The sequence below is a fragment of the Camelus bactrianus genome, chromosome 6 (assembly GCF_048773025.1).
Source record: "Camelus bactrianus isolate YW-2024 breed Bactrian camel chromosome 6, ASM4877302v1, whole genome shotgun sequence".
NCBI lineage: Eukaryota > Metazoa > Chordata > Mammalia > Artiodactyla > Camelidae > Camelus > Camelus bactrianus.
This window is the reverse complement of record NC_133544.1, coordinates 79,690,344-79,714,619: the sequence shown is the minus strand read 5'-3', so window position 1 is coordinate 79,714,619 and position 24,276 is coordinate 79,690,344. Positions and strand designations below refer to the sequence as shown.

At 35.8% G+C, this 24,276-nt stretch overlaps 2 protein-coding genes across 8 annotated transcripts in view; one reads left to right on the top strand and one right to left on the bottom strand.

The window, feature by feature from the left end:
- USP50 (ubiquitin specific peptidase 50) overlaps window positions 1-8,355 on the top strand; it is a 33,447-nt gene extending 25,092 nt beyond the window's left edge. Inside the window, exon 8 of the mRNA XM_074366124.1 lies at window positions 8,164-8,355. Within this exon, the coding sequence (XP_074222225.1) occupies window positions 8,164-8,355 (192 nt within the window). The remainder of the gene's footprint in view (window positions 1-8,163) is intronic.
- The window catches only part of USP8 (ubiquitin specific peptidase 8), a 45,465-nt gene continuing 28,290 nt past the window's right edge, over window positions 7,102-24,276 (bottom strand). For 6 of the 7 annotated variants that reach the window (XM_074366114.1, XM_074366112.1, XM_074366113.1 and 3 more), the window contains 9 exons: window positions 21,787-22,371; window positions 17,352-17,429; window positions 16,674-16,936; window positions 14,623-14,835; window positions 13,977-14,187; window positions 12,871-13,107; window positions 12,040-12,182; window positions 10,404-10,536; window positions 7,364-10,233 (listed from right to left, as the gene is read on the bottom strand). In XM_074366114.1, coding sequence (XP_074222215.1) covers window positions 10,048-10,233; window positions 10,404-10,536; window positions 12,040-12,182; window positions 12,871-13,107; window positions 13,977-14,187; window positions 14,623-14,835; window positions 16,674-16,936; window positions 17,352-17,429; window positions 21,787-22,371 — 2,049 coding nt within the window. In that variant the 3' untranslated portion in view covers window positions 7,364-10,047. Of the gene's footprint in view, window positions 7,336-7,363; window positions 10,234-10,403; window positions 10,537-12,039; window positions 12,183-12,870; window positions 13,108-13,976; window positions 14,188-14,622; window positions 14,836-16,673; window positions 16,937-17,351; window positions 17,430-21,786; window positions 22,372-24,276 lie in introns of those variants that run through there. The other variant, XM_074366116.1, reaches the window with a different exon arrangement.

Genomic DNA, 24,276 nt, shown 5'->3' with positions numbered 1-24,276 from the left:
AAATATGATTTTCCTTCTCTCACTCACCTATTTGGAAATCTAAAGTGACATCCTCTTCTCGCTCATAACAGACTCTAAATTACAAAATGATATAGGAACTGCCCTCTCCCCTGCCCCCTATTTTACTGCTTCTGTTTTTCATTAGAAGTGTTCTTCTGCTTTAAGAAAATCCAAAAGCAGAATTTATTTTTTTCTAAAGTTTGATGGTAATTGTATCTACCATATGAAAAGATACACATTTGTATAAAGAGATTCACCCAAGCTTCCTATAAATTCTTAATCCTTTTAGTGTTTAAATTATTAGTTAATTGACAGCTAAAACTTGGTTTTGAAGGATGAGTTTTATCTAGAAATTACTTCAAATTGATGATTGATCAGAAGTAAAGACTAAGCATCTTAGAAACTATGATGTATGGTCATGGGGAAAGGCCACCCAGAGCTCCGCTGCTCCAGGTTCATCCCCAGGAGACGCCTGTTAGAAGTCAGGAACCTTAGGCCCCACCTCAAGCATGCTGAGCATCCTCAGAGAGATTTATCCAGCCTCTGAGTGAGCCCTTGAAGAGCTTTCTGCTTTACAAGGAAGGCTCTTCATCTGACAGATGTCTGGTTTGTTTTACAAGCATGTAGTGCTTGCTGTGTTCTAGGCACTTCACAAATAATCTTTTAATCCTTATGTAGCCCTGTGAAGTGTAGGCACTATAATTATTCCCATTTTACAGAACGTGAAACAGGAACAGAGGTTCAAGCATCTGCTCCAATCACACTGCCTTCAGAGGGCAGCGCCAGGATCTGAAGCCAGGCGGGCTGGCCCCAAACAGTCCTGCTCTCACTACTGAGTTACGCTGCCTCTGACTGCTAACATGTCTCTCTGTGTTGGGCCTCCGTCTACCTTCCTCCTCACAATTTCTTCCATTTGTCCTAATTCTGTCCTCTGAAGTAGCAATAGTAATATGTATGTGGCTTTATAGTTAACAAATTTTGTACATATGTTAGCTAAACAGAACACATTACTCTTTCTTACACATGATGGTCCTTCACATATTTGAAAACAGCAACAATGCACCAATAATACATCCTTTGACCCTCTTCACATGATTGGCTTTTAGAAAGACTGTTTTAAAATTATGAAAAATTTCAGGCACAGAAAACAATATACTAAGTATGCACACTGGTGTTAAGAATAAAATATTGTAGGTAAAATCAAGCCCTGTGTATCTTTAACGGCCCCACTCCCCTCCATTCTCTATTGTAACCACAATCCTGAATTTGCAAAGTATTATTCCTATGCATTCTTTCATATTTTTATCACACATGTATGTATCTATACTTGTGCTACAGTATGTTTTACATATTTTATATATTTGGTATCATTAGCTGTACACATCTTTCTGTAACTTTTTTCTCAGTGTTATTTTTATATTAGTCCCTGTTGATACATTAGCTTTAGTGCATTCATTTTACCTGCCTTCAGTAATTCATTGTATCTTTAAATTTATAATTTCTCCTGTTGCTGGGCAGTTAGGTTGTTTCCAATATTTTGCTCTCATAAAGTTTTGTATTATGCATTGTCATGTGGTAACAAGTGGAACTTTGTTTACATATACGTGTGTGTGTGTGTGTGTGTGTGTGTGTGTGTGTGTGTGTTCTCCCAGATCACATTTTGAAGACAATTGACCTAAATCCCTCCTTTAATTTATTAATATAGCAAACAGCATTGATTTCCTACTTAATTTTTTTTTCTAAAAATGTATTTACATTTTTTACATCTGTTTTCACAATTGAGAGACTAACCTGCAACTTGCTTTCTCATGCTGTCCTTTTCTGTTTTTGTTTTGGGGATCAGCCTATTTCTAGCCTCCATAAAATGAATTGGCCATTCTTTTCTGTTCTCTGGTACAGTCCATATAGGATAAAAATAAGTTGTTTCTTGAAAGTCTGGTAGAATTTTTTAAAACTTTCTGGTCCTAGAATTTCTGTTCTTGGTGGATGGATTTTTAAATATTGGCTTAATTTGTTTTAGCCAGGATGAGTCTATTTAGGCAGGAGTTTCTATTTCTTCATTTTTTAAAAAATAAAGTTTTTATTGAAGTAAAACATACATATAGAAAAATGCAAACCATGAATGTAAAACTCAGTAAATTTTCAAAAAGGGAACCTGCCCGTGTAACCAGAACACAGTTCAAACATAATATTACCAGCACCTTGCTACCCTTGTGCCCGCTTCTAGTCCGGGAGACCAATGGCTGCTGACAGGTTGCATTTTGCCAGCTGTTGTGCTTTATAGCAGTGGAATCATACGTTGTGTACTCTTTTGTGTCTGGTGGCTTTCATTCAAAATTATGCAACATTCATTCATATTGTTGCATGTTTTGTAGTTTGTCCATCCTCATTGCTGTATAGTATTCCATTGTGTGAAAATACAAATTACCCAAGACCATGAAGACATTTACCTATCTTATAAAAGCTTTGTTTTACCTTCACATGGTTTAAAAAACTATGTTTAAAGTTGCCCATTTTTTACATTTTCAAACTTTCTGACATAAAACTGCTCACATTATTCTATTGGTATTTTAATATCTCTATTGAATTCCCAGTTCTCTCTTAATTCTTAATATTATCTGTGTCTAATCTCATTTTTCTTGATCAGTCTTGATAACCAAAGGCTATCTATTTTGTCATCTGAAAGAATCAGCTTGGTAGTTTTATTGATTCTATTATTTCTGAGTTCTATTTCATTAATTTCTGGTCTTTATTTCCCTTTTACTTTGTTTGAGTTTTCATCAACTTGTTACTTAGAGGTGCATTTTAAAAATTCCAGATATGATTTTATATATTTGTTTTTTTATTACTAATTTCTAACTTAATTGCATTCTTATCAGAAAATATGGTCCAAATGTTATCCATTCTTGATATGTGTTGATACTTGGCTTTGTGTCCTACTTTTATATGTGCTTGAAAAGAATGCTTAAATTAGGTTCAGGGTTCCCTATGTCCATTAAATATAATGTTAATTTTGTTGTTCAAAGATTATATACTAAGTTTTTTTAACAGAATTAATAACTGAAAGATACATGTTAAAAGATTGTGATTTTGCCAGATTTTTCCAGTAATTGTCATAATTTGAAGTTGTATGTGCAATTTTTTATCTTTGTAGTGAATTGTTCCTTTTATCATGCTGGGGGATCATTTATCCTAAGTCATGCATGCACATCTTCTTTGTCCATTCATCAGGAAAATCAGGGTTCCAGACAGGTGTATAAGCTCCTTTCTGGGAGATAGGTATTGGTGAGCTGTAACGAGGCAGAGTGTGTGCAAAGGTGGTGCCCACTGGCCTGAGAACACCTTCGCTGACTTCTAGGTGTGTGCCAAGCCTAACAACTGCCCCTTAGGCTAAAGCTCCAGGACAAGCATATAGGCTTCTGTCACAGAAAGACTGTGGGTGTGTTTCAGTCTACTCTCTGTGCAGTAACCTGGAGGTGGTAGTCTGCCAACAACTCTCTTCAATCATTACAGCCCCTTGGGTCCCAAGAACACGTGCCCATGGCCAGCAGAGCTAGGCGATCAAGGGGTATCCCCTTAGCATCATCCACAAAACCAGGGCACTAGACCCGTGTAAAACCCCACTCTGGGAGATGCTGGTGCTCCTGAGCACTGGCAGAGGCAGAGTGCGAACATAGTGTCTACTGGCTGGAGTGAGGTGGGGGGTAGTGTATAGAGATGGTGCCCACCAGCCCCTAGATATGTGCTAAAATGAAGATGCTTGCCTCTCAGACTAACACTTTTAAGATTAGCAAATGAGTCTCATTCACATAAAGTCTGGGCACCCCTAATTGGCTGCCTCTGCGCTGAGCCCTGGAGTGAGTGAGTCTGAGAGTGCAAGCCCCTTAAGGCCATTTCTCAGATGATTATAGCCTTGTATGTCTCCTGGATATGAGCCCATTGGTTTTTTGGTGTGTTCCTGGAAGGAGATGAGACCAGGATCCTCCTACATCGCCATCTTGAGTGAGTTTCCTTTTTTTTTCTTGATTTTAGAGGAAATAAAAAAAATGATGCTTGCTGTGTTTTTTGTAGCTACACTTATCAGGTTATGGATATTTCTTTCTATTTTGGTTTTGCTAACAGTTTTTGTGCAAAGGTGTTGAATTTTATTAAATCTTTCTTTCCATGATAATTGAGATGCTAAGGCTCCTCTTAATCCTTTTTAATCTATTAATATGGTCAATTGCATTCATAGATTTTCTAATTTTACTACCCTTGCATTGCTGGGATAAATACAGTTTGGTCTTTTTTTTTTCATATATATATGGTATATAATAAATATGTGTAATATAATGTTATATAATAAATATATATCATTATGATAGTAGACTTCTCAGAATTTCCCTAGGGTTCATAATTTTTTAAAAAAATCTATTTTATTGATGCATAGTAGTTTAGAATTATCTTTTGGTGTCTTAAACATTTTTTCATTTCATGACTCTATCATTTATAATGCTTTTTAAGTCCATTTTAATTGACATTTATCTATCTCCTCCAGCTTTCTTTTGGTAGTATCTACCTACTGTATCTTTATTCTATCCCTTTAAATTCAAGCTTTCTGAGTTCTGAATGTTAAATAGTGTAGAATATATAACTAGATTTAAAAAATCCAGTGTCAGTCTCTGTCTAGTAAGGTAAGTGTTTCCATATATTTCAATTAATAATAAATAAATTTGGATTTGTTTCTGTTGCCATCTTGTGTGCTTTATGGTAACCTGAATTCTCTCGTCATTTCCCATTTTTTCTCTGCTACTACTAAACTGTTAGTTTCCTCTACAACTTTGGAGATTGTACATTTAATTTAGATTCTTCTGCAATTAAACATAAAACTTCAACTTCCATACTTGATTAGAAGCCTAAAGTTAATTAAGATTCCTGTATGCTCCTCTCAAACAGAAGGATCTTATTAACACTGTAATTCCAATGACTGCATTACTAGCATTTTGGTTTTAACTTTTTAAAAATATACCTACAAAGTAGACGTTATTTATCACGGTCTTATACAGTTTATGTTGGTTTAGGTTTACCAGGATCTTTACCAGTTTTTTTGCTAACCAGTCCCTCTTGTATATATCACTTCATTTATACTCAATTTCATTTGTTTGTGTGGGATGTATTTCAGTAGACTTTTCAATGAGGATCTGTTATCCTGAAGTTCTCCCAAGTCTTTGAAAAAGCCTTTAGTTCACTTTGATTGTTGAATAATCTAACTAGAAACCAAATTATAAATTTTTTTTTTTTACCATTTTGAAACTATATTATTTTTGGTTTATATGGCTGCCACAGAATTCATCTAGCAGATTATTGTTTTGTGGGTGATCTTTTTTTCTGGTTGCTTTTAAGATTTTTCTCTTTGTGTTTGTTGTCTTGCAGTATTATTTTTATTTATCCTTGGTTCACAGTGTTTACTAAATTTAAAGATTTATGTCTTTTATTCATCATTTCTAGTCATTATCACTTTCAGTGCTGTCTTGCTCCTGTACTCTGTTCTCTTCTAGAGCTTCTATAAGGGATACCCTGAACATTCTGTTTCCTATCACTACTGCATTCAGGGCAATTCCGCTTCATTTTTATAGTTTATTCATTCTCTCTTCAATTCTATGTACCATTTAATCTTTACACTAAATTTTTAATTTTAAGTATTATATTTTTTTACTTCTGAAAGTTCTTTTTTAGGTTTTCAAAGTTAGCTTCCTTTTCTTAAATGTCTATAATAATTTTAGGGGGGAAGGTACAGCTCAGTGGTAGAGCACGTGCTTAGCATGCACAAGGTCCTGGGTTCAATTCCCAGTACTCCAGTAAGTAAGTAAATAAATAAATAAATAAATAAATAAACCTAGTTACCCCCCACTAATTTTTTTAAATGTCTATAATAATTTTAAATATATTTTCTGTATATATATATATACAGAATATATATAATTTTAAATATATTTTTTCTATTTCATAATTCTCTTATGTAAAGTCCTTGGGGTTTCATCTTGTTTATCATCTTCTGACTCTTACTCATGGTAAATTGTTTCCTTGTGTGTTTATTCTATAATATTGAATTGTGAGTTCAACATCACTGGAATTTTTCATAGGTGGGTATCCAGTACAGCCTGAATTAAGGTGCATTAGTGAAGAAAGTAGTTCTCTTTCCTTTTGCCAAGCAACCCCCAAAATACTCACAGTAAAGCCACAGTGTTCTGAGACACACAGGTAGTACAAATTTGAATCCCAAAGAGAAGCCAGGTCTATGGTAATAAATTCCCAGGAATGCCTTATTCTCTGTATGCAGAGCTAAGCTACGCTAAGCAGTGGAGGATGGATTCCCCCCTACCCGCCTTTGTTCTTTTATTGAGGGTGAATCTCTTTAGGAGTCATGGCTATGTGTGTGGATCTCAGTCCAACTCCTTACCCCGCAGGGACCTAAAACTTAAAAGCACCCTACCAGGGACCAGGAACTGTTTATTCCCAGGTAGTCACAGCTTCAAGCACGCATCATGCTAATCCTACATCCCTTCTGTTCTCGGCCTCTGGGGATTACTCTCAGTATACAATCTTTAAAGTTAGTCATATATTTCAAAGGATGTTTACCATGGTTTATCCAGCGTTCCTTACAGTTTTGTAACTACGACTTTCAGGCTAGCTAACTGTCTGCCATAATTACTGGGGAAGATGCATCACCATCTTCTACTATGTCAATTAAAAAAAAAAAAATCTTAAGTCATCAAAACTGAACATACTCCCACTGTGGTCTGTCTAATCACGTTAGATCATTACATCATCATCTGGATCCACCAGATGTTTTTTTTTTCTCAAATTATATCACACTGTTATGAGCACCATTTTATAAATAAGGAAGCTGAAGCTTATTAGCTTAAAGTCACACGGCAAAGGCCAGGAACAGAGCCTGGATCCTTGTCAGCTCTGGGTTATTTCTCTAACATGTAGCGGGGAGAGCTGGGAAGATGAGGGCCTAGGAGACATTTAGAAAGTACCTCCTATGTGCTAGTTCTGTAAGAGAAGTAATAGCTGTATGAGACAAGACAGGTCTTACCACGCTGTTTTAAAAAAAAATGGGGTAGGGAGGGGTGGGAATTAAAGGACAGAAAGGTTAAATAATTTCCTGAAGGTCACTGTGTAGCATTAGAGCTGAATTCACAGAATCCATTTTCTTCCCTCGACACCACTGGATCAGCAAATGGATTCCATAAAAAAGCTAGAGAGTAGACATTTCAGGCTTTGCAGGCCATACAGTTCTAGTCTCTGTTGCAGCTACTCAACTTGACTGTTGTAGTGTGAAAGCAGCCACTGGAAAACATAAACGAGTGAGCATGGCTGTGTTCCCATAAAACTTTATTTAATTAAGGACATTGAAAAATCTGAATTTCATATAATTTTCACATGTCACAAAATATTATTCTTTTGATTTCTTTCAACCATATAAAAATATAAAATGCACTCTTAATTCACAGGCCATACAGAAACAGGCAGCGGGCTGGATTTGGCCCGGGGGCAAATGGTTTGTTGACTCCTGCTCTATACCATCCCATCTTCGGAGAAGTGAGGTTCTCATGCTTTTGTTTCAAACGTTCCTTTACTGGGTTAGGAAAGACATGGGAAGAAGAGAGCGGGCAGGTCCTGCGTTGGGCCCTTGACAACTGAGAGGGCGGTTGCTGCATGGCCGCCTCAAACTGTGTGGTAGCAACATGCGGCTGTTCTAATGTCATGTTCCAGCGTTAAGTGTCTTTTTTCATCTCTGTCTCAGCCTATCTTCAAAATTAAACTGTAAGCTCCTTGAGGAAAGATGACTATTTTCTTCTTTTAAAATTTCCTTTGATGTTTAAGTCTACGTACAGTAGGTGCTCAGTAAGTATTAATGATATTAGACACTGCCAAATACTGCCCTATTTCATTCACAGATTATGTTAATCAATGGATGCAATATATAAGCAGTTCAGGGGTATGAAAAATATAGTAGTCAGGCTATATGTATGATTGAACTTAAAATTACCATTTCCTTTTAATTTAGTATAAGGGACAATTATGAAAAATATCTCTTGGCCCTACCTTTTTGGTTCCAATAGTTAAAGAGTATTGGCATGTAAACACTAAGTCTGACATTCCTTTCTCCCCTAGAACCACTTTGGTGATTTGGATGGCGGCCACTACACTGCTTTCTGCAAGAATTCAGTGACCCAGGCCTGGTACAGCTTTGATGACACACGAGTCAGTGAGATTCCAGACACTTCAGTTCAAACCGCTACAGCATATCTCCTGTTCTATAGCTGCCAGCCCTTTTCTATACCAATACGAAAATGCAAGAGCTAGGAAAATAGTGCTTCCTGAAAACTGCAAAACTAGCAATCAGAAACTGGTATTTAAGTTTTGCTTTGTCATTAAAACTCTTGCATCTTGCATCACTGCTGGTATTTTTAAGTCTTTCTGGTATATTATACAACCTTTTATAAGTCTATGACAAAGATGGTCCTGGCCCACTGAAAAAGGCAGCATGAAAAAGATGCAGTGCTAATGGATGGGGGGCCTTCAGAGCACTCACATTATGCTCAGGCTTCAAAAGTCAGTGGTTTTCAATGATGTATTTTTATTATAAACTATCTCATAATTATATATATATATATCCAATAAATTATTTTCCAAAGATACTTAATGGAGCTAAACCAAAATAACTTGTTCAGGTGGCTCTGAGAGCTTAGGAATTTGATTTGAAAACATTTAATTGATGGGATAACTTAGCCAATTAGTCTCTTAGACCAATTGTAGAATGCGAAAAGTTGTCAATTTCACAATTCAAAACCCAGCCTGCCACCATTTTCCTGGGAGTCAATTAAAGGTAACATCTCTCAGAAGCACCTTTAGAATCTTATTTTTATATGGAGTGTTTATATTGACTTTACCTATAACAACTGAGTTCCTGAGGTAAGTGATAAATTCTAAGCTCTTCTATCCCTTTTAATACATCATTTCGTAAAGATGTGTTTCATAATGCAGTTCAGTTTGCAGTCGCTGCCTGACTCGTATCTTAATCCTAAGAATTCTACTACTCGTGATAGAATGAGTCTAGGTGTTGTTTTATCTTCCTTTGACTCCCAACTCCCGACGAGAATCGTAAGTGCTATATGCAGTTCTGGGTCAAGCTGAGGAGTGGGATCAAGTGAAGCAACAGAGTAAGAGAACTAAATTTTAAGTCAAGTTAGTGGGATAAGGACTGTGTGTGTGTGTGTAAAATCTACAATTCTGTTGTCCTATGTTTGAAACATAAAATTAAAGACAGAACACTTACAGGGTTTTAAATTATTTTTCTCATTAAGATTTTAATGTAGGTGTAAATGAAAATTCTCATTTTAAAAAATTAAAGAAAAGTTTCCATTTATTTTTTAGGATAAAGATTTAGTGCACAAATACAGCCCAAAGCCAACAGAAAAATAGCTTTGCTCTGTCATTTCCCTAAGAAAGCACTGCAGTTACTCAGAATAGACCAAAAGGAAAAAAAAGCAATCCTCTGAGTTCTAGGCTTCACAAAAGGACCACATTATTATACTATGTACATCGATTTGATGTGCAAGTGTGCAATAAATATATACATATACATTCCTATCTGCTTTACATCATTCTAGAGTATTCATAGATCAAGCTGGGATTTGGAAATGTGAAAAGGCCATTAACAGTGAAAAGGAAAATAAAGGATACAATGGTTTTTAGACCAGTTGAATGATAATGCTTGGCTAGTTAATTATTTTAACTTTGGAGCAAACTGAAAAAAGTTGTTTTGAAATAAATGGTACCTGTAAGGAATGCTTACTGCAATACTTGTTAAATAATGTTACTGGTCAGTTTTTGATACTAGCACTGACCTGAAGTATATGGTGATAGTAACACAGCTCCCACTGTCCTAGAATTCCTTTAAATGGCCAGCTGTAGCTATCCAGTATCTTTATAAGCATTTCAAGAGTTGGGTTGCTCAGCCTTTTAAAAGATAACTAGCTTATAACCTACTTCTCCTTATGTGGCTACATCAGTTGCTCGTGGTCCCAGTGACGTATAAAAGAGGATATAAGCTGCTGAAGATTTCACAGAGGAAATGGAGATATCAGAAACTTCGTGATCATCAAATTTAAACCACCGCTGTCTTGCTGCATTTTTACAATAGGCAGTGTAGTGGCCTCCATCCAGCCCACCGTAGTGATTCTGTGCCAAACAAGATAGAAAATCAATTCAAATTGTATTACTTAAAATATGTCAATAATTTCAAACCTTCAAGTTGTTCTTACTTTCCTATGAGGTAAGGGACCACTTGAAACTTGCTTTTTTAAATTTTGCTTCGAAAGAAAAAGTATTCAGTTCAGTGAGATACTTACTGAAACAGAAAACAAGTTGTATTTCTTCAAATTGTTCTTTGGACCAATAACATACTGTGACAAGTCAAGACTTTCTAGTGGGAAGTCCACAGATGTCTGCAATTTCTGCTTCCACCTGCCATCGTAGGAAAAACTGCAGAGCAAAACATTACAGCAATTACACTGATAGACCAAAGACATCAGAATGAACCCTAATTCGTTCATTAACCATTTATAGATTTTCAGACAGGACCATAAAATCCATTTCAAACACACAATCAGAATTTTAATGCTAGAGGGACCTGTTAAAAGATATTTGGTTTCATTTCTGTTTTACAATGCAGAAACTGAGGTGCAGAGACATTACGTCTTGCTGGAGTGGTAGAGGTGAGGCCACCCCTTGGTCCCTTAATCCCTAGGCCAGCTAGAGCTGTTGGCTGAGTTGTCTACAAAGGTAAAAAGTTATGAAAACCCCCAGTTACAATGCTAAACCATAGAAGTACAGAGGGAAGACAGAGAACTGTTCTAGATTTAAGCTTGTACTTTTGGGGGAAACTAGAGCTGAAATTGCAAGCACAGACTATTGATTGAAACAATGGCATTCCATTATCCTGGCATTCTCTCTGCACCTTTAAATACCAAAGTACTGGTATTTTGGTTGGTGTAATATGGCTATTTCAGAATTTTTTTTTTTTGAAATGGAATTCTGAACTATTTGTATTTTAGATATTCTCCAAGGGTAATATGCAGGATTAAAAATTTTAACAGAACAAATGCGTAACCATTTATAGAATATTTATCTATACCTCCACAATCCTCAAAGACAACTGATGTAACAAGCTTTTGTTAGAAAATTTACACAAGAGGAATTTGAATATGTCAATGTTGAAACTAACATAAGTCATTGCCTAAGAATCTCCAATAATATTAGATGAAACAAAAAATTTAAAAATGTTTTCTTTGAAACAAAAATTATTGCTCTCAATAAAAAGGAAACTTCCTTTTAAAAAGGTTTTCCTAAAGTGACTCAAAGTTATCACTACACAGATGGATACTACAGAGACAAGGAAATCAGAGCAAAAGACTGGGCACATGTTTATAACTAACTCTCTAGCCATTCTTCTTCTACTGCTGTTGGGCCAGATCTTTTTCATCGGCTGGAAAAACCTGGACAAAAATATGTATGCACTCTACAATGACATCCTTAACAATTTATCTTTAAAAATTACACTTAAAAACAAGTCACGTATTTCATTTTCAGCACAGTATTAAATCTTTTGTTATGTTTGGTTTCTTGTTTGAATGATAAATATCTGCTAATATGTGTTGAAGTTATACATTATTTTTACACATTTTCAATGCCTCTTTTGTAATGATTTTAAAATTTTACATTTGAAATGCAGTAATTTAGTTCACTGATTTTTAAAGATGGAATTACATCAAAGAGTGGCTGATGCTGTCAGTTTGCTGTTACTGCAAACGCTAAGGTGAACTGGAGTCTCATCACTTCTGCCTTACAGCCGAGAGACACCATAACCACATAATCTTCCACTGTTACACATCCTAAGCAGGCACTATAACAAAATGTTTAGAATTAAAGATTAGAATTCCTTCATCTAAAGTGTACTGAACAGATAGAAAAACTCGTCCTTTTTACCGTTTCAGATGCACTAAAAGCACAGGGGGCAACTTCCAGATTTCTATTTTCTTTAGCGAATCCCGTCGAGCTCTGCAATGACTGCAGTAAAACCTGTTGTTGTCTGTGAGTTTTTCTTCTTTGGAAAATAGTCTAAGGCAGTCCTGGAGGCAAAAACAAGTAGTAGATACTCATTAATACATATTTTCAACATAGTATCACTGAGCATCTCTTCAGTAAGATACTATGCCAGCCATAAGGAACACAACAGCAACTATCACAAAACAGTTCCCGCCCCAAGTGCACGACCTAGTGAGGAAGGCTGATGGGAGCCCACAATTACAGAGAGTGCGGTGAGTGGTGGTGCTGCCAGTGGTGGAGGGAAGAAGTCCTGCGTGTCCTGGAGGCTCAGGGAGCTTCTGCTGAAGGAAATCACACTCTCGAGGAAGCTAACACTGAAGGTGTCAACAAGCTAAGAAACTGCTGTGTGGAAAATGGGATATTTATTTGATATCCCCATGGAGAGCAAATTCTTACAAAACGTGGACCTAAATTAAAGTCAACATACAATCTTCCAAATCAACTTTTAAAACTTCTTCAATAAATGCACAGTTAAAGAAATATATTATTGAGATCAACTCTGAAATATTTTATAGAAAGTATCTTTTAAAAGTAAAAATTTTTTTATTTTAATTTTTTTTAATCTACACAGGCCTAATTAAAACAAAATTTCTGTGTGGGTTTTAACCTATACAATGTTTATAGGGGTAAACAACAGAAATTGCTGAATAAAGGACATCTGTATGTGCATATAAACAATTTTTCTGTTATTTCTCTCAGTCCTAAACTTACCTGTAATGTACATTTACTCGTAGATGCTAGTGGTAGAGACAAATACATGAAGGCCTCAAATGTCCTAGACTTTTTGTGACAGGTGAGGCACTGTACTGTGGATTTAAACTGACCCTGAAAAAGTGCAACAATAATAGACTCATTGAGCTGCTTGTGTTTCTGCCAAGCATGTTCTGCAGCTTTAAAATCATCGAGATGATCATTATTTTCTTCTTTATGTCTCTTCCGATTATCAGCCTAGAAATAAGATTTAAACTCTGTTAATATCCTGAAGTCAACAGTTAAAATATACAACTGAAAGAGTGTATTAAATACAAACACTGCAGATTTAGAAACACTTCTGGTTCTTCTCATAAAGGAGATCTAATCTCATCAAGTGCTACAAAAAAGTTCCAACCAAAAAAGCCTTCCCAGATCCCCAAAACCCACTTTACAAAAGGGTGCAACTTGCTGCAGTTTCTTAATAAATTTTCATTTAAGCTCAGAAGTCTGGTTTTGAAGAGAAGACACCCCACATATCTCAGAGTCAGGGCTACAACTAGACAGATGATACTTCATTGTTCGTGTCTCACGGGTGGAGACACTGTCTCCACACACACAACATACATCCACACATCCTCACATACACGTGTGTGTGTGTATGTGTGCATGTGTATATATGTTCGCTGGTAAGAAATGTGATCCCAAAGGTATCTGAAAGAGCACAGCTTGGTCCTAAAAAGAAGCCACAGTACACAGACAACCTGGTTATTTATGTAGAGATGGATGCCTCAGTAACTTTTCACATGGCTCTTTTGGGCGCATGGGTCACACACACAGTATCTCCAACAACTATTTTTACAAATTTACAGCAACCTTTACAAATTTCTCACCATAATACAACCTGTTAACATTTTAGTAAGTAAATATAAATTGTATATACTTCCTTTCAAATATTAAACCTATCAGATGTATTTTATAGTTCCGTGCTATAGCACAAAGTCACTAGATTTGAATCAGTTAGCACTGAACAATCACCAAGTATAATTTAAAATTGCTATAAAAATGAGTACAATGCTGAGCAGCCCTGAAGAGTCTTTGCAATTTAGAAATATCAAATTTCTTACTTTATTAAGATCTTCATGGAGACCATCCATTAGGAACAGAAGGAGTTCTTGTGAATCTTGCTGGCTGTATCCCGCAAACTGGTCATTGATCTTCCCAATGGTGATTTTAAAGTCTTTCGGGCTGATATACCTATACTGTCCTGTCCACAGGGCTTTCATGATTATGCCGAATTCTTCCGCCACTTCACCTTTATGCCCCAACAAATTTGACCTTTGCAATTAAGAGTTACCAAAAAAAAAAGCAATAAAGGAAATTATATAAAGTCAAGTTACAGTGGGTTCTTGATATCAACCTTAAACTATTCACATGCTCTACCCTAAAGTACTTATTTACAGGTTTATTACCACATACACAACTGAATTGTACTTTGATTACACCCTCCAGCTTGCTTCTTTAGGCTGCCAGCCCTGCACTGTCTCCTCTTTAGCAACAGGCTCCAGTTTATGACAGTGAGGATCCGCCTTCTTGCATCGTTCCTTTCCTGTGTGTCCTTTACCAATTAGAGGAGGCTTTCCTCTCCATCGTTCTTAAGAACAAAGATATATTCCTCTTCCGGAATTTGACTTCTCTGGAGATGAGTGGTAAGTACGTGTGATCAGATCACCCTTTTAATTTTATATTGCAAAAAGTATGAAATTTCTTTACCTGTTAATATCATCCTGATAACAGTTGCGGTTGAAATAATCAGCCAAATGTGGGGCATTACAGAGGCACTGTAGTATTGAGTTCATGTAACAAGTATTTCCTAAATTACGAAGTCCAGTGAGAGCTGGTCCAGATCCTCCAAAAACAGGATTGAGGTTCCGAATCTGAGAAGCAGAAAGCCTTGTGATCTCAGCCTTAGGGTAGCTTGTTGGCCTGAGGAAGAAAAAATGTACAAGATATCTTAAGATGCTCAGCATCTGAAATTAAAGTTCATGCTACAAAGGGCAGCAAGCTCCAGCGCCTGTACCACGGGACACAGTAATCTCGCAAATAGGTATTAAGTTAGCTCATAAGGTTCTGGGTCTTATAGGACGTTTAGCATCTAGGTAACACTGGTTATATTCTGTGATATAATTAATAACTTTAACCTCCTATGTGGGTCCCTGGTTCTTAAGGAAACCCTGAGATAGATTCTCTGGCTTCTCATGAACAGATAGTCTTCTAGTAGAGAAGGCTCTTTCAAACTTCCTTAAATGATCCCAGGAAGTTTAGCATCACCAAATGTTGAATTCAACCAGAATGCCAAACAAGGAATAAACAAATATGTATATGTACATATTGCAGAGTAAATAGCAAGGAGGCAGAGGTTATCTGGGTACTACAACCTAAAGTCTAGAGCTGTGCTGACAAATACGGTAGTAACCACTAGCTACAGATGGCTATTTAAATTTAAAATAAAATTAAAACTTTAGCTCCTCAGTTACACTAGCCACAATTCAAAACCACCACCACCATACTGGACTGCACTGGACTGGAGGATGCCTCCAAGACTTCTGTTATTTAATGTATCTGATTCATATGTAGAACTGCTAGCACTGCTACAGTTAGGAGAAAACTCCTAACTGATGGCTCTTTCTTTTATGACTAATCCTAAGCATATTTCCAACCTCTGAAAGGAATCCTGAGAGCAGATTAAACTATTTTTCAATCAGCTTTTGTGTATAGATGGCTCCGGTGTATGCACTCATGTGCTCTTTCTCCGGTCAATACATACATAAAAAAATACATAAACTGCATATGCTATAGTTTTTAAAACTTTCAAATTAACCAACTTTAATAATGACTCAAGACAATTAAATCTCATCAGTTTTAACAGTGAGCCCTAAAGTCTGTGACTAGATTTACAGAATTTACAACAGCTCCTCCAGGTAAGTTCCCTCCTGGGCAGGGTAAGGTCTCAAGAGGAAAACATATTAACTACTTTTGGGGAAACCTGAAGGGGCCAAAAAGATAGCCTAGTTAGAATTCCTTAGCAATTAAGAGAGTGTATATTATAAATAGAAACATCCATTTATTTCTACTTCCATCTATCCCACATCCCCCAAAATTAATGATCAGAAGTGGTAGGCAGGTTTGAAAATTATCTTCTCATAACCCTATCAATCAAAGCCAGGATCATCAGAATATTCAAAAAGGGGTAAAGTCAGGAATACATCTAAATGAGATACTGTTTGGGGAAAACTTAAATGAATCTATTGATCACTACTTGTGAACAGAGTAACAAATGCAATGAGGGAAAAGGGAAAAGAATAAGGATTAGAAGCGGATATACACTATAACGCTTATTATTTTAATACCATGTAAGTTTGCTCCGACATTACTGAGTTTTAAGAAAATTTGGAATTTGAGAGCTGCAATAAGATACACTCAACAATCCTATAAATTATGGCCCTCAAAGGGAGACTCAGGGATCACAGGAGGTTTATGAAAAACTTTTAGGCAGTCTATGACACTCTGCCTTAAACTATAACAAGGTATACACTTTTATATCTACTTATAATACTCTGTGATATATTTAAGTTAGTACTTGGGAGAAATACCAAAGACATTTAATCCATTTATTTCTTTTTCTCTCTATAGAAAATAACAATGGCTGATACAGCCATCCACTGAAATTTCTGACTCTCTGACACTAATAAACTGATATGTTTAGAGCAAAAGTTTTCAAACGTAGCAGATTATTTCAGTTTGAGGAGTTAGGATAAACTTACTTGTTTTCCCGATTAACTGTGGGAGTTACCGCTGGCTTCCTCTTCTCTTCCTCTTGAATGGCCTGGGTTATGTCTGGGGAGGAGTAGGAGCGCTTCAGTTTGGACGGTTCTCTATCCCGCTCAGCAGGAAGCTGTGGCTTGGCTTTATGAGTTGGAGGGGTGGAAGGAGGTGCAGATGAAGGAGCCATTTCCGGTGGATACATATGAACAGTGTTGGTGGGCGAATGATAATAACGAAAAGTTCCAGTGATAGGGTCAAGGAACTTTAGATGGAGGAGGGAGAAAACATAAGTCAAAAAACAATGAACATTAAGTGAACCAAAAAAATCACTCAAAAGTATTCCACTGCTAAATTTACTTTTGGATTAAAAGAATCTGAATAAGATGGTGATAATTACTTCTATAAATAAACTTTCAAAGAATTTTAGGTTTTAAAATGATACACTATTTCTAAATGACAAATGTCGGGATGCTATTATATATACTGTAGCCAGCATCCCAGATTGGATATTGAGAAACCTAACCCTGCTGTAATTAGAGAAATGAACTATGTTTTCTATAATGAAGAAATTCTGCATTAGAGAGATGTAGAATAAACAAATAAATGTGTGTGTGTGTGTGTTTTTTTTTAAAAACAGGGACTAAGTTACTTATTTCTGTGCTAATTTTGAGTTTTACCTTGGCCCAGCCTGAAGGCAGTCCTGGTACGATCCTCCCCATTTCTTCACTTCGCGCTCTTGTTAAAGGCTCTCGAGTCTAGAAAAACAAACAGAACAAAAAAGATTGAACCAAAAAGCCTGTGTTGGCTGCCCTTAATATTTTTTTAAAACAAATTCAAAGATAAAGAATTATATGCTTTCTCAAGCCTAATATTACCACAGCAAGGGGAAGGTATGTGTGTGCACAAGCCTATGACGGTGGTTTTTTTAAAGTTCTTCTGGAAAAACAAAAACACAAAGATAATTCCACTTTAGGTGTCAACCCCAAAGAAATGAAAACATATTTTCAAACAAAGACTTGAATGCAAACGTTCATAGCAGCGTTACTCATAACAGCCCCAAAGCAGAAGCAATCTAATGTCCGTCAAATGTGGTACAACCACACAAGGGAACACTACTCAGCAACAAAAGGAAACTACTGATCCATGGTACAATATGCATGAGCCTCAAAACAGTATGCTAGGTGAACGAAGACACATGCAAGAGACTGTATATATGTATTTGATGCCTAGAGGAGGCAAATCTATGGAGACAAAAATTAGATTCATGGTTGCCTGAAGCTTGAAGTAGTAATGGGGAGTGACTACTAACTGGCACAGAGATCTTTTTGGTGTGATGGAAATGTTCTAAAATTGGATTGAGTCAAAACTGTTTTGCAACTCGGAACTGAACTGTACACGAAAAATGGGTGAATTTTATGGTATGCAAATTATACCTCAATAAAGCTCTTAAACAAAAACAAAGGCAAAGATGTTTCTGTAAAAGGCCTAAATATTTTAAAAACTGTGATGAAATGCCACTTTGTGGCATTACGTATATTCACACCACAGTGCAGCCAATCCCTAGAACTCTCTTAATCTTGCAAAACTAAAAATCTGTACCCATTTAAACAACAATTCCCCACTCCTCCCATCCCCAAGTTCCTGGCAATTACCACTCTATTTCCTGCCTCTCTGAATTTGACTACTCTAGGTACTCTATATAAATGAAATCAGAGTATTTCTTCTCTTGTTACTGGCCTATTTCACTTAGCATATCCTCAAGGTTCATCCATGTCAATTTCCTTTTTAAAGGCTGACTAATATTCCATTGTATGTGCATACCACATTTTTTATATATTCCTCTGCTGATGGATACTTGGGTTGTTTCCATCTCGTGCCTATTATGAACAATACTCTATAAAAGTGGGTGTATAAATATCTTCTTGAGAACCTGCTTTCAATTCTTTTGGATATATGTCCAGAAGTAGAACTGCTGGACACACAGTAAGGCTTAAGTATCTTTTAATTCCATAAAATAAATAGAATATAGTGTCGTACTTTAAATAGGAAGAAAGCATCTATGCCCTTTAGCATATAAATAGATCAATCAAGTAAAAATAAAGAAAAAGAGCTATCAAAGATAGTGAAGATTCCCGCAGAGAGTAGTTATGAAGAAAGAAGATGATGATACAGCAGAGATAACCACATGATTATAATCCATGTTTGTTTGGTCTTTTTTTCCCCAACCCAGTGAACTACTGCTTACTTTGTTTCTTTCAGTGTCTTCTGTATTGTTTCTAAAAGTTCCAGTCTTTAGAATTCCACTTTCTGGCTGTCCTTTAATCTTAACAGGCTGTGAAATGACTAAAATCAAAGTAAAACAAAACTTCAACTTTACCCCAGTATAAACCTACCTATCACTTGCTAATGCAAGCAAGTCCATCAGACTGAAAATGTAAAAAGAGAAAAAAATGAGGGCTTTGGAAGTTTTTTTAAAAATTTTATTGTCAAATTAGATACTTCTTAATTAAAGGTGGCAGGGCCCATGTGGGATTTCCTAACACTAAAGGTAAAGAACTAAGAAACTTTGATGAATCATGAGGGGAAAAAAGATGCAAATCACAGTGGATTATGAAGCACTCATTCATAAACTACAGCAAAGTATAAGATGTCGGTCATTACTGTGTACTGACCATAGCCTTTTGTGAGCACTATCCTTTTACTTAAACTCTTATGATTTTGGTTACCTTGAAAGTGGTCATGCTTTGAAAACATTAATGTATTATTAAAGAGAATGAAAGAGATTATAGAATTTCATACAGAACAATATTCAAAAGGGCAAAATCCATCTTATATCCTCTTGGAACTTACAGTTTTTTAAAAAAAATTCACTTTAATTTTACAGATTATTTTAGAAACAAGAATAAAGTAAAAATTTTTAAATCTGTGATAATTTAAATAAAATTTATTCCAGAATAAATTACACAGTTTGCCAACTTTTAAAAGGACCATACAATAAATGCAACCTTAACTTTTCTTCACGTATTACATTATAGGAAACATAAAAAACTACACATGATCACCTCAGGGCTGTTTAGACTTGTAGGGCTATTTGGCTTCTATAATACTAAATGACCCTAGAAATATGAATGCTTAAAGTTCTTAAGACTGCCTGCCTCTAAGTGTATCAAGATAGAAAGTGGCTTTGGAATCTCAGTGCATATGTGATTCATCTGCAAATTACTTAATCTCTAAACTTCAATTTCATTTGTAAATTGAATACTTCATGGAGCTGTCATTAGGAGGAATAAGTAAGATAATGTAGAAAAACAATCTGGTATATAGTAGCTACATAATGAATAATATTTAAATTGTAAGAGCTCTTAAGTTCTGATTCTCCTATGAATATAAAGTTATATATGAATATAAAGAGAATTTTAGAACATGGGCTTCATTTCCCTAACCCGGAGTGTTTAGAAGGTTTTTGCATGTGAGCTTTATCTTTGATAACTGAAGTTACCAGATAAGTGTTCCCTGGATAAATGTGGCATTAGTGTGAATTATTAATTTCTTGTGTATGCCAGAATTGCTACCTGAGAAATACCGAAATTAAAATTCAATAAAGATGGCATTTCATCTTCCATCAGAATTCGTATTTACACCACCAAAAATATACTTCCATTTACATGAAATGTAAAAAGGGTTATAGCTGTTCTTGCTATTATTAAAAACTTACTTATCTGCAGATGACATACTACACACAGAAAATCCTGAAGACGCCACCAAAAATGAACGCAACAATTCAATCACTATGCTGTGTAACAGGAACTAACATAGTGTTGTAGATCAGTTATACTTCAAAAACAAACTCAGAAAAAGAGACCAGATTTGTGATTACCAGAGGTGGGAGGTAGGGGAAGGGGAAACTGGATGAAGGCAGTCAAAACATACAAACTTCCAGTTATAAGTACTAGGAATGTAATGTACAACATGACTAATGTAATTAACACTACTGTATATTATATACTGTTGTTAAGAAAGTAAATCCTAAGAGTTCTCATCATACACACAGAATGTTTCTATTTCTTTAATTCTGTATCATATGAGATGATGGATGTTCCTTAAACTTATTGTGATAATTATTTCATGAAGTATGTAAGTCAAATCATTATGCTGTACATCTTAAACTTACACAGTACTGTATGTCAATTATATCTCAATAAAACTGGAAGAAAAAAAATAAGGTAGACTAAAAAAAAACTAAAAGACATATTTAGTGTTCAAAAGGGAACGGCAATTCTTAATTTGCATAAGAGACCCAAAAAACCATGAAAAGTATGCATGGTGTTATTAGGTTAAAAAAGAATAACAACAAAAAAATCTCCAAAATTATGTGAGTCAATGTTGGGGAATAGCCAAGGGCAGAAAAAGGCAATATTAATGATGTTACTGCCAATATTATTGATTTGATGAATCTACAAATAAAATGACATAGACCTGACCAAAAAAAATCATTATACACAAAGATAAATGTCGGTTCATTTAGATGTCACTGATTTTGGACATATTTTAAGCAGATACAAATCCTATCACATAAATATCTGAAAAAAAGACTTCGCTGATCCCTAAGACCAGCCAATAAACCTAATTCCTCCATTCTAGGATCAGAGGATTGTATTTCATTCTCATCTTTTGATGATCAAACATGAAGCATAAAAATGAAAATGTTGGGGGAGGGTATAGCTCAACTGGTAGAGCACATGCTTAGCATGCACAAGGTCCTGGGTTCGATCCCCAGTACCTCTTCTAAAAATAAATAAACCTAATTACCTCCTCCCCCCAAAGTTAAAAAAAAAAATACAATAAGTAAAATATTTTTTAAAAAATGAAGAATGTAGCTATTTATCTCAATTATCAAAAACATGTTGCATTTTCATAGACACAGAAAGCACTTTTATTTCCAACCAAAGAAGAGTAGGTAAGCCAATGTAGGTGGATCAGTACAAATCTTGGTATCACCTCCTAGAAACTACTTAAAATGTCTGCCCTGTTTATGGAATGCTACTGGTGTCATCTTTTTATATACATCTTATTACACTTCATTGGCAATGTATACTGTTTGTTTCTGCTTACCTTGCCTGAACTCGAGTCGCCTGCCACAGAGGTGGAGGGCACATCTCCCGTTGACTTTTTCTGTGCTTCTAGGTTTGGACACCTTTTCCCCTTATCTTCCACAGATTTCTTGGCATCAGCAGTTTCTTGTTCACTCTTACTTTGTCTTTTTACTCCTGTTAGTTCTCTGCCCCTCTCTGCTGAGATTTCTCTATCTTCTTTCTTGGCCTGTTCACTTTCTCTCTTTTCCATTTGTTCTTTTGCTTTTTGTTGCTTCTCTGTGATTTCATTTTCTTCAGCTTCCTGTTTCTTTCTGTCTTTTTGTTCTTGTTCTTCCCTCCTCAGTTTCTCTTTCTGTTCCTCTTGCTGCCTTTCTCTAAGTTCTTTCTCTTTTTTGTTTTTTTCCATGAGAAGAGCAGTTTCTGCATGAATACGAGCTTTTTCTTCATCTGTTAACATGGCAGTTGGAGGGGGAAATACTGGCTTTGTGGATCGATCAGGAACAACTTTTCCATTCTGAGGAGGCTGTTGCTCCTGATCTGTACTTTCAGATTTCACTCTATGATCTTCAGGCAGTTTGATGGCCGGTTTTTTAGTACGATCAATCTATATCAACAAAAACAGTGAAAAACATACTTTTGTCAAAATCCAGGAATGTGAATGTAGTGTCAGTTTTTGACATCAAGTTGTGATAAAAGATCCATTACTTTGTGGAGACAACATCTGCCAAAACATCGTAAATTATCCAATGTCAAGACTTCTCATAAGGCACTTTTGGCATCTACTTCCTCTTGATTCCACCCACACTTGCAATGTTCCTGCTGTGTTCTGTATATGAAGAGTTCATTCCAAAACATAAAACCTGGACCTGGGCATACCTAGACTAAAGCTGCAGTTCCACATACCCAATTGCCTACTCAGAATCTCCATGTGAGTGTCTCACATATACCCACAAACCTAATATGGCCAAAATTGAATTCATGATTTCCTCCCACAAGCAAGGTCCTTATCTCATGCAACCTAACCACTATGCAAACAGTTGCTCAAACCTGAAAACGGAGAGTTTCATGTTTCAAATTTCTCTCTCCACACTGTTACCAGAGTAATCATTTTAAAACATAAATCTGACCACCAACCTAAAACCTAATTTTAAGTAGCTACTCACTGTACTTCGATTACATCTAAAATCCTTGCCATGCCTGTATGGCCGTGTGGACTCACCTCTGCCTCTCTCCAATCTTACCTCATACTGTTTCATATACCAACCATACTTGCCCCCCACCCCCTGCTTTAATTCTTCAAATATAACCATGCTCCTTCCTGACTCAGGCCTTTCTACCAGCTGTTCATCTAGGTAATGCCCACCACCACATTAGGTCTTCGCTTAAATATCTCTCCCTTAGAAAAAAAGACTTCCCTGATTCCTAAGACTAACCAAGTCCCCTGATAAATGCTCTCATATCTATTCTTTTCCCTCACAGTACTTACTGGGATTCTAGTTAAGTAACTATAATTGCTGGTTTAAAATCTTTCTTCCTTCCTAGCATATAAGCTTCAGGAGAGTAGAGACAGTGCCTGATAGTAAGTAAATGTTGCAGAGAGAGTGAATAAAATATTCCATAACAACTTTCATAAGACATAAGACATTAATTACAAGTTGAGGAATTACCTCAATTTAACAGCATACCAACCCTACAAAATTGTTAGAAGCAACCCTAACATCATTTCTTGGGAATACAGTTTACTGAAACAAAAATAAGAATATCTGCCAGTAACAACATCTTCCATGAAGACCTTCCTGATGATACCCTCCTTCAGTCAGAATTTCTCTCCTTGCTCCGTGCTCCAGTGACTATTAAGAACAATTATGATATTCTGCCTTATGCTATGGCTGATATTGTATAAGTCTCTCCTTCTAAACAACAGACAGAATCCAGGGCTTAATCATATCTGTAAATCTTTCTGTCTTCTTTCATACAGGAAATCCTCAAAATATTTTTTATAAATTGCATACACTGCAGAAAGTCACAAAGGGATTCGAATTCAAATAACATGATGATTAAGTTGAAAGGAAGTGCAGTATCATAAGCTCTTTTTTGAATTTCTTAAGTTTACATTTTAAGAAAATTTTATTCAAATACTATTTAGTCTTAAGACTTAATCTGAAATATTAAAAGCAGACCTTAAAAAAAAGGAAGAAATGAACCACCTCATTTTATAACAAAACAATGACTAAATTTTCTAATCACAACCCACTTTAAATGTGAAATACTGTTTAAATATAGCTGAAGAAAAAAATTAAAAATAAATGCTAAAAAATCTTACTGGAAAATGCATAGGAGAGAATTAGTTAACATTTCTTTAAGTAGAATCTAATGAAGAGAAAGATGCTGCATTTTTTATTGTAACATCTTAGTTATTTGAACTCTTTAAAATAATTAAGACATGCCTGTTATTTAAGTGTCAAACTCTAAGGAAATGGAACTAGAGTACTGTTTCAAAACCAAAATA